The 15,675-nt window shown below is 42.6% G+C and overlaps 1 protein-coding gene across 1 annotated transcript in view; it reads right to left on the reverse strand.

The window, feature by feature from the left end:
- LOC118817135 (zinc finger protein 850-like) overlaps positions 1–15,675 on the reverse strand; it is a 267,264-nt gene that overhangs the window by 214,106 nt on the left and 37,483 nt on the right. The window contains 3 exon segments of the mRNA XM_036583844.1: positions 2,127–2,237; positions 2,327–2,502; positions 4,840–5,830. Of these exon segments, the coding sequence (XP_036439737.1) occupies positions 2,127–2,237; positions 2,327–2,502; positions 4,840–5,698 (1,146 nt within the window). The 5' untranslated portion in view covers positions 5,699–5,830.

Raw genomic sequence — 15,675 nt, forward strand, 5'->3', positions numbered from 1 at the left:
TGCATTTGAACAACATTAGAACATCATTAGGACACCATTAAAACACCAGCAGAACACTGGCAGAACACCATTAAAACAACATCCGAACACCACAACACCATCAGAACACCATAAGATCACCGCCAGTACATCAATTAGTACACCACCACAATACCATTTAAAAAACCTTCAGAATACCATCACATCAGCATTTGAATATCATTCGAACATCAGTCGGATCACCAACAGAATGCCATCAGAAAACCATCATGATGGTAAACAGTGGTGTGAAACAAATTAATGCCCAAAAATTTGTATACTTCATGTAATGTGCATGACATGAAAGTAGTGTCCTGATCAGCAAGGATCTCTTTTGTGTTCCCAACTTGGGAGTAGGGCTGGGCGATAAAACGATAACGATAATCATCGCGATATAACTTTTCCTCGATAGAGCGATAAGCCATGTCCGATAAATGTTCGATATTATACACCATTCTCACACTTCCACGTTCAGCGAAAGCCGTGGTGGCGTTTTCTACTGCAAAGAAAGCGACACTACTCTGCTGTCGCTAGGAGAGGGCGAACTTCCGAGTTTTTCGACATGATAAGAGAGGGAGGGGGCCACGAGTAAGATGAGTCTTTAGCAACGGCTGAAATGCGGAGTTATACATTCCCTGTTTGAGCGGAGCGACGGGCGGTCTGCTCGAGTGTGAGTGACGAGGTCAGTGGTGTAACTATACTGTCCTGCAGTGAACTCACCTCTTTCCGGACATCCTAACCAGCTTTAGCAGCGTTAAATCACGTCTGATACTCACAACTAAGCTGTTACAGCGCTCGGACAGTCATATTTAAGTATTAGTGCATTCCCAGCAACGAGAGTGAAAGAAAGAAGTGGGTTCATGTAAATTACAGCCCTGGTTTAAACGACAGTAAACTGAGGAAGCTGTGCGGCATTGGAGAGCGGGAGAGCGCTAGCTTTCCAGGCTAGCTGTTTTTAGCTGCTGGCTAACTTGAAGCAGCGCTCTGTCACTCCAAAACACGGAGAATTGATGATACTGTAGATGAAACACGACACAAAAGCACTATTTTCAGTTTAAATGTACCTAAAGGAGGACTCCGTTTGTCTGGTGTGAGATATATTGCGGTAAACTACTACGATAGTAACCTATAGACAAATCCAGTCATCGCTAGCTGGTGTCTTAATACTGTGATGTCATTTGTAACGGGTAGCCGAGTGCTCGTCACCAGACAGATAAAATAATCTGTTTCTTTCTTAAATTATGACTATTACAAAAACTGCGGCTGTGCTTTTCCAGGTGATAAAAGCAGCTCACTAGACACCTTATCCCACTGTCCCATGAGAGATTTGTGAAATGTTCCACTGCTTGGTGAGTGTTTGTCATGTTCCGACCATAAAGGATAGTTTAAAACCACAATTAACCACCCAGGAGCAAAAATCAGCCTTTAAACGTGAAAGAAATAATGATTGACATTTATTGCGATATGTATCGATATCGAACGATATGAATTTTGTTTATCGTGATAATGTTTTTGGCCATATCGCCCAGCTCTACTTGGGAGATCATTTGGAAGAGCGCCTCCACTCCCAATAAGCCGTCTCTTGAGCACTCTTGGACTGGAACAGCCCTAGATGAAGCCGGAAGCATGCCTGTCTGTAGAGTCTTGAATTCTTATTGCAGGACACTTTTCTAACAATTCTCTCACTAACCCCTTAAATTGAGGCCAATTAGTGCCCAAGATTAGAGGATTACAGGAAAGGTGAGGACTAAATGCCATCTCAACACAATGCTTTTCATCCCTAATATCACAGAGTCATGAATGTCCCACACCTTTTCTTATTGCAGGACCCTTTTCTAACACTTCTCTCACTAACTCCTTAAATTAGTGCCATCTCAACACAATTTTTTTCTCCCCTAAAATCAACAGTGGATAATCATTAACGTCCTAGTGAATGTCATTCACCGAACGTTTACACAATAAGCCTTCTCTAAAGTCATGTCTTGAATCAAGTATTGGGGAACTGTGGTTTGATCACAGCCGGAATCAACCAAGGTGCACCCCCTTGAATACTCTGGTATATGGTACATCTCTATTAAATCAGGCAAGTGTTGTGGTGATGCAGGAACCTGGGCCAATGTCCCGGCCTCCATGTGGTCCTGGAAGTGCAAGGGCTCCCCACAGTGCCAACACACCTGCCCAGGCTTCACCCCAGTTCTTGTGGGCTCAGCCAGTCCCACCTGTGTAGATACAGAATGTTAATGTTGAGAATAGCTGGGAGGAGTTTGAGAGAGATACAAGGGGGAGAATCGGGAGGATTACAGTGGACTCGAGTGCAAGAAAGGAGTTTAGAGGCCAAAGCATGGTGCAGGAAGGGGAAGAGTGAGAGATGGGTTGCTGTGTAGGGGCTCCTGTCCCAGGGTCTGTAGTCATATGTGCCTGCATCAGCTTGGTGATTTCTTCCAGTAACTCTTGCTGGTGGCACTGGAACCATGCTGCTGTCACCTATGGCAGAAAGCAAATAATTGCTCCAATACCACAAAGTCAAGGACTTTCTCAGAGTCACATTCCTCAGACAGAAGCCATCACCTGCAGAAGTCACAGAGCTGCTGTGCAAACGCAAAGGGCCCATAGAACTCCTGCAGCATCAGCGAGCAGAACTACTGTCTGTGTTGTTTGGGAGTCCACTGAAACAACTAAAGGACAGCCTTTTTTCAGCTCGTCGCACTCCAGCTGCAGATGAGCAGGGACCTGTTGGGTGGTGAGGTGGGCTTCCCCCATTATATCAGGGGGAACAGCAGGAATCTGTGGGATTGGAGACCTCTAAGCTGCAGCTTATCTAAGAGAGTAGATAGCATGGCATGACTTTAATATCTTCGTTTGATAGGCTACCCTAAAAGTTCATGATGAACAGAAATTTTAAGGCCATTACTAAGGAGCATGTTTGGGAAAGCTTAGCCCTAAATATCTAGTGACGTCCTGCTCATAAGCTAAAGCAGTGTAAAGCTTATCTAGTGTTGAAAAGATTTACCACAGCCTGAAATAATAAAAAAAAAAATAGACATCACATACACAAAGGATAGCTTCAATAAAGGGTTTATTTATTCATGAACTAGTAAATAAGGCATTACAAAGTAAATATGCATTAAATGATGGATTTTCACTGATATACATACAGGAACCAGATACATGAAATTTATCTGAGGGATACTCTAATTCAGTTTACTAAAATATTGTAGCAACCCTTTGCTGGCCCTTTGAAGCTCATGAAGTCCAGAGGATCATGGGAGGCAAGGGCCCTCCAAAAAAAGGGGCTAAATGTTAAAACATTGTTAAAACGCCATTGTCTGTTAGTTAAAAGGTATGTGTATGTGTTACTTGTGTTATCCTGTGTTGGGAAGTGAGGTTATTGCATGGGCGTTTTGTGTTGCGGGCTGGTCATTGTAAGGGTGAAGTGTATGGCTGGTGGTGACCTCCCCAGTAAGTTTGTGCTTATGTTAGTGTTTTTTCTGTTATATCAATTAAAAGAACTTCATGCAGCAGAATCATGGCCTACATGTAGAGGTTACCTACATGCTACCGTATGCAAGCCACTCCTTTTGGGGTGGAGAGGTTTGATAGGTTTTAGCATATGAGGTTAATGAATAAGCCATTTGAAATTCATAAGGGAGACATGGCTTTTAATTCACCATGAATCCATTGAACATAATAATTTCCCTTTGGTCCTAAATCTACTCAGCATAAACATAATACATGGAAAGCCATTCTGACAATCTGACGATCATATTAGTACAGTCTATATCATTTCTTATGCAAACACATTTCACTTACGTTAACAAATACACCTTTCAAAAGAAAACAATAGTTAAGTTTACACTATTAATGCTGGAAGAAAACAAATACAGTAGTTTTAAATGAACAGAATTGCATCCTCCTCCTGACTAATAGAAAACAATTATTGTAGACTTAAAAAGTGGAAAGACAGAAAAATAAAGAAGAAAGAAATAAAACCATGCATTTAAACATTATAACTAGCTCTTCGTTAAGCTCATGGCAATTTCTGATTGAGAGTAACAATTATGACAAATGACACAGAAAACTCTTCGTGCAGAATAATTGGTATTTAACCAAAATACAAGTCGTCTGAGATTCAGTTCTGAATTCAGTCACTGGATGGCGCTGTGGACACAAGATAGAAACAGAGTCTTTTATAAAAACAATTTCTCAGCTTTGGAGTGTAGCATGGGCATGATTCTTCAACTCTTCATCATAAAGCGTTCTTGTGTTTAGAGGTAGTTCTGAGTTAATATTAATTTGAGAGGTTTCAATCATATCATGACTTGATTCAAACAAAAGGAAAGATTTGTCATAAAAGCTGAAAAAGATTAAAGAAAGAAATAGCAGGTTGAGAGAGAGAGAGAGAGAGAAGGATAAAGAGCCAAGCTCACTGTCAAATGTGTGTGAAAACATCTACCATTGCATCAGAAACACTATACTAACTTAGATCTGCTAAATTAGAAAGGAAAAGGCTCTTATTATTAAATGTGGGGCTTCTCGGTTGTTATTTTACATATAATGTAAAGAAAAAGGAGAGAAAATATGCAGTACCACAGCTTCCCATTCAGAGTTCAAACTTTAGGCCTGACTTGGTGTTCAGCATAGGAATTTACATTTCATTTTATGCTTTATGTTTTAAAAAAAAACAGTATAAAACACCAGTAGGTGGTTTTCCGCATAAACAGCTTGAAATCAGTCCTGAAACCACTGTTTCCTGCAGACTTTAACTCTTGAGATGTGCTATGGTAATGGTGGGATGTGTTATAGTTATTGGCCATTACTGGCCATTTCCAAAACTGCCCTTAGTGCACTTGTGGGTCCTTGCAGTGCTAAAATGTTTGAAACTCTGTCCACACTCTGAGCAGTGATACGGCTTCTCTCCTGTGTGAATTTGTTGGTGTATTTTGAGATGACTCTGTACAGTAAAAGTCTTCCCACACTCTGAGCAGTGATACGGTTTCTCTCCGGCGTGGATGCGCTGGTGTCTTTTGAGAGCACTCTGTTGATTAAAACTCTTCCCACACTCTGAGCAGTGATACGGTTTCTCTCCTGTGTGAATACGCTGGTGTTTTTTGAGATTAGTCTGTGTAGTAAAACTCTTCCCACACTCCGAGCAGTAATGGGGTTTAACTCCTGTGTGAATGCGCTGGTGTATTTTGAGAGTATTCTGTTCAGTAAAACTCTTCCCACACTCTGAGCAGTGATACGGTTTCTCTCCGGCGTGGATGCGCTGGTGTCTTTTGAGAGCACTCTGTTGAATAAAACTCTTCCCACAATCTGAGCAGTGATACGGTTTCTCTCCTGTGTGAATGCGCTGGTGTATTTTGAGAGTACTCTGTTCAGTAAAAGTCTTCCCACACTCTGAGCAGTGATAGGGTTTCTCTCCTGTGTGAATGCGCTGGTGTATTTTGAGATGACTCTGTTGATTAAAACTCTTCCCACACTCTGAGCAGTGATACGGTTTCTCTCCTGTGTGAATATACTGGTGTATTTTGAGAGTACTCTGTCGAGTAAAACTCTTTCCACACTCCAAGCAGTAGTGATTTTTCTCCTTGCTTTGCTTCTGTGCTTGTCTGCTAGATGTGTTCATGTGGAGGGTACCAGATGATGCCCCCTGAGTCCTGGAACGTCTTCTGGATGCCATATTATTATATATATCACCAGTTTCAGCAGCTTAACTTTCCTCTTGGTGGAATGTCCTGCTGTGTTTACAGAAACATATTTAAGCTGAGTAGGAAAGTGCAGGAGAAGACATCACACTGGGCATCTTTCATTTCTGTAAGAAAAAAAAGAAATATAAGCTCAATCTGCAATGAAACAAAACTAGTCTAATACAAATCAAGAATTCCATCAACTGGCAGAAACCCTAACCTAATTATTCAATTTCCTGAACTACACATACAAACCACTGATGTCATGTTGAAAAGCTGTGTGTCATGTTGCTATACCAATACCAATAATACCAATAACTTGGCTAAATTGACTGTGTTTATTCAAAAACCACCAGCATTTCATACTGTGGTCAACAAAGTGATCCCAAACTCAATATGTTTCATCCTACATATATTTTTCACTAAGTGTAAGTGGATCCTCTGCTTTACAAGGTTAAAGAGCTGGCATAAAAATTTCGCTACATATGAGCTTATTTATCTTATTAGGCCTTACTCCAAGTCATGTATAGACAATTCAGTGCATAATAAATTGTGTTCCTTCAAACCTCTTGGAGTGTTTACACTTCACAGCCATGGACCCTTTCGAAACTATAGATTAGTGACTGATAAAATATATCAATTCCTTCCCTTATAAACTTCCACTGACTTAAAAGGCATTAACATCTATTGAAGTCATAGGTGAAGGTATCATGATTGGGTATAAACTTCCAAAAAAGTCTCTGCAGTTGCAAGTGAAGATGGGTCATGGCTCACCACTTTGTGCCACACTTTGTGACATCAAGCAGTTCAAAAAGAACATGTACAAGATTGCTAAGAATTTGTGTCTTTCACCATCTACCCTACATTAAATTGTGAAATCCAGAGAAATCTCAGTCTCAGACTGTTGAATATGCGTGACCTTGGAGCTCTTTGATAGCACTGCATGAGAAACTGTGATGCTGCTGTGTTAAATACAGCCACATGGGCTCAGGAGTACTTTGGAAAACTGTTATCACTAAACACCGTACGCCACTGGATCAAAAAATGCAACTTGAAACACTTTTATGCAAAGAGAAAGCCATTCATCAATTCTATGAAAAAACACTGCTGAGTTCTCTGGGCCCGAGCTCATGTCAGACGGTCTGAGAGACAGTGTAAATGTGTCCTGTGGTCAGATGAGTCCATGTTTCAGCTTATGTGTGGGATAAACGGACGTCAACCTCTTTATGCCAAAGACGAAAGGGACCACATCAAGACTTTTTAATCAGCGAAAGGTGCAAAAGCCAAGATTTGTCATGGTACGAGGTGCATCAGTGGCCATGGTTTGGGTGACTTGCATTTATGTGAAGGTACCACTGACGCAGAGAAGTGTATTAGGATTTTAGAGGGACATATGCTGCCTTCAAAACAATGTTTTATCTTGAGATGTCCATGATTATCTCAGCAAAACAGTGCCAGGCCTCATCCTGCACATTAAAATGGTGTGGCTGTATAGGCACAGTGTGCTTGAATGTCCTGTCTACAGTCCAAGTAACTTCTGCTTCTCTTTTAAAACTGCAGTAGCCACCGTGCTGCAATGAAAAAAAAAGACACGACCCGTCTTACTCGCCCCGAACAGCTGTACCGCACTGGCACATTTCAAGCCTTTCTGTGTTGCTAGGAGATTTGCCGCCTGTCCGGCTATGGACATCTTGCTGACATTGTCGGTCACAAGAGCAGGTTTTTTGTCTTGTAAATTCCCCTCTTCACATGCTTTTCTCAGCACTGCCCCAATATTTACTCCTGTGTGTGTCGTTCAAAACGCTGTTTGAAGAAAGTAATTCTTAATTTGCCAGTCAGAGTCAATGAAATGACAGGTTATGGTTATGTACGCTTCTATGGTACACGACGTTCAGCCATCTGTTATGTTGCGGTTCGCCCTGCATTTTATGTCATCTTGTACTTCTTGATACAGTTTAGGTATGCAGCTTTCACTGAAGTGTAGTCCAGAGGGAATGTTGTATTCCGGCTCCAGCGTGTGCAGAAGTTCACGAAAGCTTTCATTTTCTACTACACTATAGGACCGCATATCCTTGCAAATGAAATAGGAGATGGCAGACGTAATACTCATCACTCTTTTGAAAGTAGTTGGGTCATTTCACTTTTTTCTTACTTGAGTCTTTTTTTCAACGATATCCTTGGTTAACATGTCATTTACTACTACTAAACAATAGTACTAAGCAAAGTAGCTTTAATGCTGTACAGATTTACACTAAAACTCTTTGTTTAGCTTACCTCATTTCACAATGTTAATTGCATTTGTTTACAGTATCTACTTACTGTTATGTTGTTTTCTGCTTATGACTGCTGTATTTGACATTTAATAATAAAATGGTCAAATTAGGATTTGTCTGCATTTGTGAACTCATAGAAATATAACAGATTGTGTGGAATCACATCGACTCGTGTTGAAACAAACCAGTACCATACCGAATCACACTGTGGCCATTTTCCAAATATCAAAAATTATCGTATCGTTGGTTAAAAGAAGGCGGCACGGTGGCACAGTGGGTAGCGCTGTCGCCTCACAGCAAGAAGGGCCTGGGTTCGATTCCCGGCCGGGTGACCAGGGTCGTTTCTGTGTGGAGTTTGCATGTTCTCCCCATGTCTGCGTGGGTTTCCTCCCACAGTCCAAAAACATGCAGTCAGGCCAATTGGACATGCTAAATTGCCCCTAGGTGTGAGTGTGTGTGTGGATGTATATGTCTGTTTGTCTGCCCTGCGATGGACTGGCGACCTGTCCAGGGTGTATCCTGCCTTCCGCCCGATGACAGCTGGGATAGGCTCCAGCGACCCAGAAGGATAAGCGGTTTAGAGGATGGATGGATGGTTAAAAGAATCGATGTAAGATTGTATCATCATGAATCTTGCGATTTACATCCCTACTACATATTACAGCACTAATCAAAGACCCACTACATCAGAAATTAACTAAGGCCTATAGTTATTTTAATAATGCGTTTAGAGTTATTCAGTTTTGCATGTTTGCTACCAAAGCACCTACTCTGTGCTGTTGCCTTGGCAACGGCCCTATTAACCAATTTAAACAAATAAACATCTTTGTATCTCAAACACCACCAAATCTGCATTAATTGGTACTGAAGTACTGTTTACTGATAAAAATACAAGGATCTGCAGGAAGAATGACTTCATCATGAATGTGACTACCTGCCCCATCACCCCCTACTCACACTCTCGCTATACACAATCTTATACTCTTCCTAATCTGCACCTCCACAGACATTCACAGCTCTCACATTACACCTCTCCTCTAAACAGACCACCTCAAACAGCCACCATAGACCCTCTTACCAGCTCTTAATCTACCAGCCATTGACCTGAACCCCACACCCATTCACAGCTCTCAAACTACACACCCCTCTTAACAGATCACCTCAAACAGCCACCATACACCCTCTTACCAGCTCTTAATCTACCAGCCATTAACCTGAACCCCCCACCTGAACCATTCACAGCTCTCACACTACACCCCCCTCTAAACAGACCACCTCAAACAGCCACCATAGACCCTCTTACCAGCTCTTAATCTACCAGCCATTAACCTGCACATCCTGCCCAGACATTCACAGATCATTTATACTGTTCTATAATAAACTGCTATTTATTCTCCACATTTGTACATATAATGGACTCTTTTTGATGATGAATTCAACAGACTTTGTTTATATTTAGCCACACTAGCTAAAAGCCATTGATAACAAACTGTTATCCAGCTAACATAAAGCAGCTGTCTGAGTCACATTTACCTGAGATTTTGTACTCAGTTCTTTAAAAGGCTGATGCTACAGACAATAAAACCACCAATAATGCAATTTCTCTGACATCAGCTCAGTATAAAGAGCTAACATTAGTGTAAAGTCTACTTGTGTTTAAGTTCACTTCATTAATAAAAGGTTCTAAAATACAGAGAATTCCACAAAATTCACAATTTACTGAAAGAACATCTGAAGGTTAATATATGCAGTTCATGTCATTATAAACACCACGGATCTGTAATGTAGAGGATCAGATTCAACCTTAAAAAGACTCATTGCAGCCAGAACATATTACTAGTTTGGTTGAGTCATTTGCTGCAGGATGAACACTAGTTTTAATATTATACTAAGCAGTAACATTAAAATCCATATCCTACAAATAAATACAAAAAAAAAGAATAATCACAATCACGTGATCAACTGCTGCAGCCAGTGTATAACCCCACTTTAAGCTTTGTGTATTCTTATAAAAACACCTCCATATCATACACAGAAAGGGAAAAGCCACATCTGCTGCTCCTCAGAAACACAGCCCATTTACAAACCACCATCTGAGACACCCAAATATTAAATTAAGATATTTACATTAAATATCTGAATATTTCAGACGGTAGACATTAATAAACACAGCGTGAAGAAACACATAAGTTCCCCAAACCCGATCACAGCAGCTCCTCCTCTAAATCACTGCAGGATGAGCAGCGTTTCCATCAATGAGGCTCTAACAGACATTTAAAGACCCTCATCAGTCAGTTACACCGACATATAAGGACTGAAACCAGCTTAAAGCAGCACTTACAGCTTTTTAATCTCAGACTGAGTCTCCGTTTCAGAGTCTCCCGCAAACACAACACGCTGTCCTCATGGAGTTCCACCAGTTCCACCGCCTCCGTGTTCGTAGCCCACCGTAACACCCCTATTACACGGGACTCCTATTCACCCTAATATATGCTCCTCCCACATTAGCTGACACAGCCTGTACCTCCCACCACAAACAACTGTCAGAAAAGGGAGATCAGAATGCAGCTGCTAGCCTGCCGTTAGCAACAGCAGAGCTAAAACACGGTCAATCACACTCACAGCACATAGAAAAGATTTGGAAAAATAAAATACATCAATACATATATAGAGAGATAAAATAGATAATTAAGTAATGAGCCTGTTTTGAAAATGTACACAGTGAAAAGTGCAGATTCTTCTTTTGAAATGTAGTGATTCAAAGTAAAAAGTATTAAGTGACTGAAGTAAAGTAATGAAGTACTAGTTAAGACTTAAGTACAGTAATGAAGGACTTCTGCGTTACCTACCAGGTCTGCTCTCATAGCAGAAGAAGAGGAGGAAAAGCAGTGCAGTGTAGGCTGTTCAGAGGATCTTCTGTGTGGAGTTACAGACGCATCAGTCAAAATCGTGTGTGAAATCAACATTGGTGAAGAGGAACAGATGGAGGAGGAAGAGGAGATGATGATGAAGGTGAAAGTCATGCCTTTTTAAGGGGGATGAATGAAAGAATGGTTCCTGCTGTTCAAACAGAGGAAGAACACACTGAACCTCCTTTGGTTACAAAGCTTAAAACTGGGTGGAGGTTAAAACTGGGCAGAGCAGTACAGCATCTCCCTTGAGGCTCTTTCAGCTTTGTTGAGTATTTTGTTCCTTCATCATCCAGAACTCCCTGAAGATGGAACACCTGTTTAAAGGACACAGTGATGGTATAATATCAGACGGACAGCAGGAGGCGCTACTTTCATTCTGGAGTTCTTGGAGTAATTAAAAGTCAACTGTTGAAATGTGGTCTCTCACTGAGAAACAGAAAAGTCTACAAATAAAAGTTTACAGATTAACCCTTTTTAAAAGTTCCACAGTGCACTTCTGGCCAATATTGGGGAAGTTACTGAATTTGGCACATCTTCCACCATTTATGATGGTATTTTTTGTGGAACAACAAGACCCACATCACACAGTCAAATCATGAGCAATTTTGCTGCTGATCAAGATTACAGATTCCTCTGTAAAGGAAAAAAATGACCTTAAGACACTGCTCAGCTGTGATAAACCTGCCTATTCATTCTTAACAAACACAAAAGGCCACAACACATTCCATGGATGGGACAAATGTACCCATAGAGGGAAGCACCTTCATTATCGAATGACATTTCTAGAAACAGCTTTTGTCTTGACAACCGATGCTTCTTTTGAACAAATGACAGATAAGGACCATCACTGCAGTTCTCACCATATCTTAGCCTTAGTATAGGATTCATATCTAGCTTTCCTGTATACTACATGCATTCAAGTCTGCATGGGTTTTCCGAAAGGCTGATTAGTCTGTGGAAAGTCACTGAATATAGTCAAGTCAAGTCAAATTTATTTATATAGCGCCTTTTCACAACAGATGTTTTCACAAAGCAGCTTTACAGAGAATCCGGGTCCACGCCCCCAGTGAGCAAGCCTTGGCGACAGTGGCAAGGAAAAACTCCCTCAACAGGAGGAAGAAACCTCGAGAGGAACCAGACTCAAAAGGGGAACCCATCCTCCTCTGGTCGACACCGGATAACAGCACAGACACAAAACAGTATAAGTGGATACAGTTTTACACTTCTGTACAGTGCGCTGGCCGCATCAGATCCCCCTGGGACGTGATTGAGTGGTGTTCACATCAGACCCTCTTGGGACAGGCAGCTGCTCAGCTCAGGGAAAGGGGAATGAGGGGGTAAGATAAGAGGGACAGATAGTTAGTTCAGCACCAACATTCCCAGATTACCATAGGACTCTCTGTCCCAGACCTGCACCTTTTTCTAACAGGAGAACTAATTAACCAAAGGCACGACTAAACAGGTACGTTTTTAGCCTAGACTTAAAGATGGAGGCTGTGTCTGAGTCCTGAACACTGACTGGTAGGTTATTCCAAAGCTGGGGGGCGTTGTACGAAAAGGCTCTTCCCCCTGACGTAACTTTATTAATTCTAGGTACTAATAATGAGCCCGCACCTTGTGATCTAAGTGGGCGTGTCGGTTGATAGTAGGAAATAAGGTCACTGAGATACTGAGGAGCAAAGCCATTCAAAGCTTTATATGTCAGTAGAAGAATTTTGTACTCAATGTGGAATTTAACTGGCAACCAATGTAAGATACACAAAATTGGGCTAATGTGGTCAAATTTCCTGGTTTTGGTGAGAACTCTGGCTGCAGCGTTCTGGACTAACTGAAGCTTGTTAAGGTATATAGAGAGTTTCTGCTGTACACAGACCTGTTATTCTGCTTCCCATCTTGGACACTACTGTGCACAATAACCTCCTGCTGCTTTTCACAGGATTGAGAGTTTTAGTGAACTAGCCTTGTGCCAAAAAAATAATGATCATGACAGATGACCTGTTTTGTACAATTTCAGAGAACTTTACAGAACGTTTGGCTGAAGATGTGCAGATTCATGATTCTCTGGATTCTGTCTCTGCTTTGCTGATGAAAACTATGTAAAAGATCTGAAAAATATGATCAGAAAAGCAGAGCTCAAGCTGTTCATCTATCAGCACGTCTGCTCCATGTCCTATGGACTTTGTGTAAAAAGACCTTAAAGGAGGACATCTCAGTGAACCAGAGCCAAAAAAGAGACAATTTCAGGAAATTCATCTAGCTGAATTCTGCCTAAAGCTTAAAGATGGTGAGAGTTCATTCTGCACAGGAGATCAAATCTCTTTAGCTGGAAACTCTGAACAGTCAGATAACAGAACATACATTATATACCACAGATTCAGCGACAGGACTCAACCATTGGCATGATGGCGCCGACCGTGGCAGATGTCTTTGTGTGTTCCTCCTGCAACCAATGCTATTTATTATTTATTTTAACTTTAGTATTTATTATAAATGTACAGAATACCTACGGAATAGTTAGTTACAGTAGAGAGGCACTCCTGGAGATCGGTAAAGTTCGTCATCAACTTACTTTTAGGCTTCCTGACTTCAACTTTTACGCTCGTACTCCACCAGCACCAGCCGAAAAGGCCCAGCAGCACCAGCCTCGGGTGAGCGGCACAGCAGACGAACAGAGTGGCCAAAGCGGAAACGGGGCAAGAGAGGTGGGCTACAAGCTAGGCTAAAGGCTAGGGCTACGTGACCACCGCTACCTAGCCTGTTGCTAGCTAATGTTCGATCCCTCAAAAACAAGCTGGATGAACAGAGAACCAGAATAACAACTGAGCGTGAGATTAGAGAGTGCTGTGCTCTTATTCTCACGGAAACCTGGATCTCGGACAGCACGCCGGAATCAGCAATCCAGTTAGAAATGCACTCCGTCCACTGCGGGGACAGCACGGCAGCGTCAGGGAAGAACAAAGGCAGCGGTGTCTGCATCTACATGAACATCAGGTGGTGTTCAGACGTAAAGACTGTTGAAAAACACTGTTCAGCTGACTTAGAACTGCTGATGGTGAAGTGCAGACCCATCTATCTGCCGAGAGAGCTCAGCGTTGTGTTTATTCTGGCTGTTTACATCCCGCCACACGTGAACTCTGCCACAGCACTGGGGCTGTTGCATGACGCCATTAGTAAACAAGAAAGCGCACACCCGGACGCCGTGTTCATTGTTGCCGGCAACTTCAACCACTGCAACCTGAGGACTGTCCTCCCCAAGTATCATCAGCATGTGAGCTTTCCGACGAGGGAGAGCAACATACTCGACCAAGTCTACAGCAACGTGAGGGGGGCTTACAGAGCCGTGTTCCTCTACCCAGCATACAGACAACTCCTCAAGCAAGTACTTCCAGTGAGTAAAACTATCAAAGTGTGGAATGAAGAAACTGATTTAGTGCTTCAGGACTGCTTCAACAGTACAAACTGGGATGTGTTCAGAACTGCTGCTGTGAGAGAGGATGGTACTGTTGATCTAGAGGACTATGTTTCTGGGGTAACGGGCTACATCAGCAGCTGCATTGAAACCACTGTCCCTACAAAGCGCTGCATAAAATACCCCAACCAGAAACCCTGGATAAACGGTGAAGTCTGGTCCATGCTACATGCTCGCCATGCTGCATTTCTGTCAGGCAACGCTGAAGACTACAAAAGGTCCAGATTCGACCTGCTTAGATCTATCAGACAGGCTAAGAGACAGTACAGGCTGAAGCTGGAGGGCTACTACACCACCGCAGACTCCCGGCGCATATGGCAAGGACTGCAGCATATCACCAACTACCAACAGACAAGCAGGGTGGTCACAACCAGCCACTCTGCACTACCTAATGAGTTGAATGAGTTCTATGCTCACTTCGAGGCCCTCAACCCTGGCCGACTGAGAGACGTTACGGCCAAGGAGAGCACATAGAACACATCGCTCACTGTGACATCAGTGGATGTGTGCAGGAACTTGAAGAAAATAAATCCACAGAGAGCAGCCGGCCCAGACAACATCCCCGGGCGTGCACTCAGAACTGGCTGACGTGTTTGTGGACATATTCAATCTGTCACTCGTGCAAGCTTTTGTGCCATCCTGCTTCAAGACCACCACCATCATGCCCCTCCCAAAGGAAAGCGTTGTGACCTGTCTAAATGACTATCGCCCTGTTGCACTCACCCCAATCGTGATGAAGTACTTCGAGAGGATAGTCATGACTCATATCCAGGAGACCATTCCGAACACAATAGATCCTCTCACATACCGTCGGAACCACAGACGACGCAGTCAACACTGCCCTTCACACAGACCTCACACACCTGGAGGGCAAGAACACGTATGTCAGAATGCTCTTTATTGACTACAGCTCAGCATTTAACACGGTCATCCCACACAAACTCTCAGAAAAGCTCCTCACCCTCTGACTGCCACCCGCCCTCTATAACTGGGTGTTTAACTTCCTAACAGACAGACCCCATTCAGTCAGAGTCAGCAGCCACACATCCAACACAAGAACAGTGAGTACAGGGGTACCCCAAGGCTGTGTGCTGAGCGCCCTTCTGCACACGCTCTTTACATATGACTGCATGGCCTCCCAGAACAACACTAGCATCATCAAGTTTGCTGATGATACTACTGTCATTGGACTGGTGGGGAAAAGACAGCGTACAGAAAGGAGGTGGCTGAGCTGGTGGCCTGGTATAATGACAACAATTTTTCCTTGAATGCAGACAAGACCAAGGAAATGACTGTTGATCCAAGCAGGAAGTGGG

This window comes from Colossoma macropomum, unplaced genomic scaffold (assembly GCF_904425465.1).
Source record: "Colossoma macropomum unplaced genomic scaffold, Colossoma_macropomum, whole genome shotgun sequence".
In the NCBI taxonomy this organism is placed as follows: domain Eukaryota; kingdom Metazoa; phylum Chordata; class Actinopteri; order Characiformes; family Serrasalmidae; genus Colossoma; species Colossoma macropomum.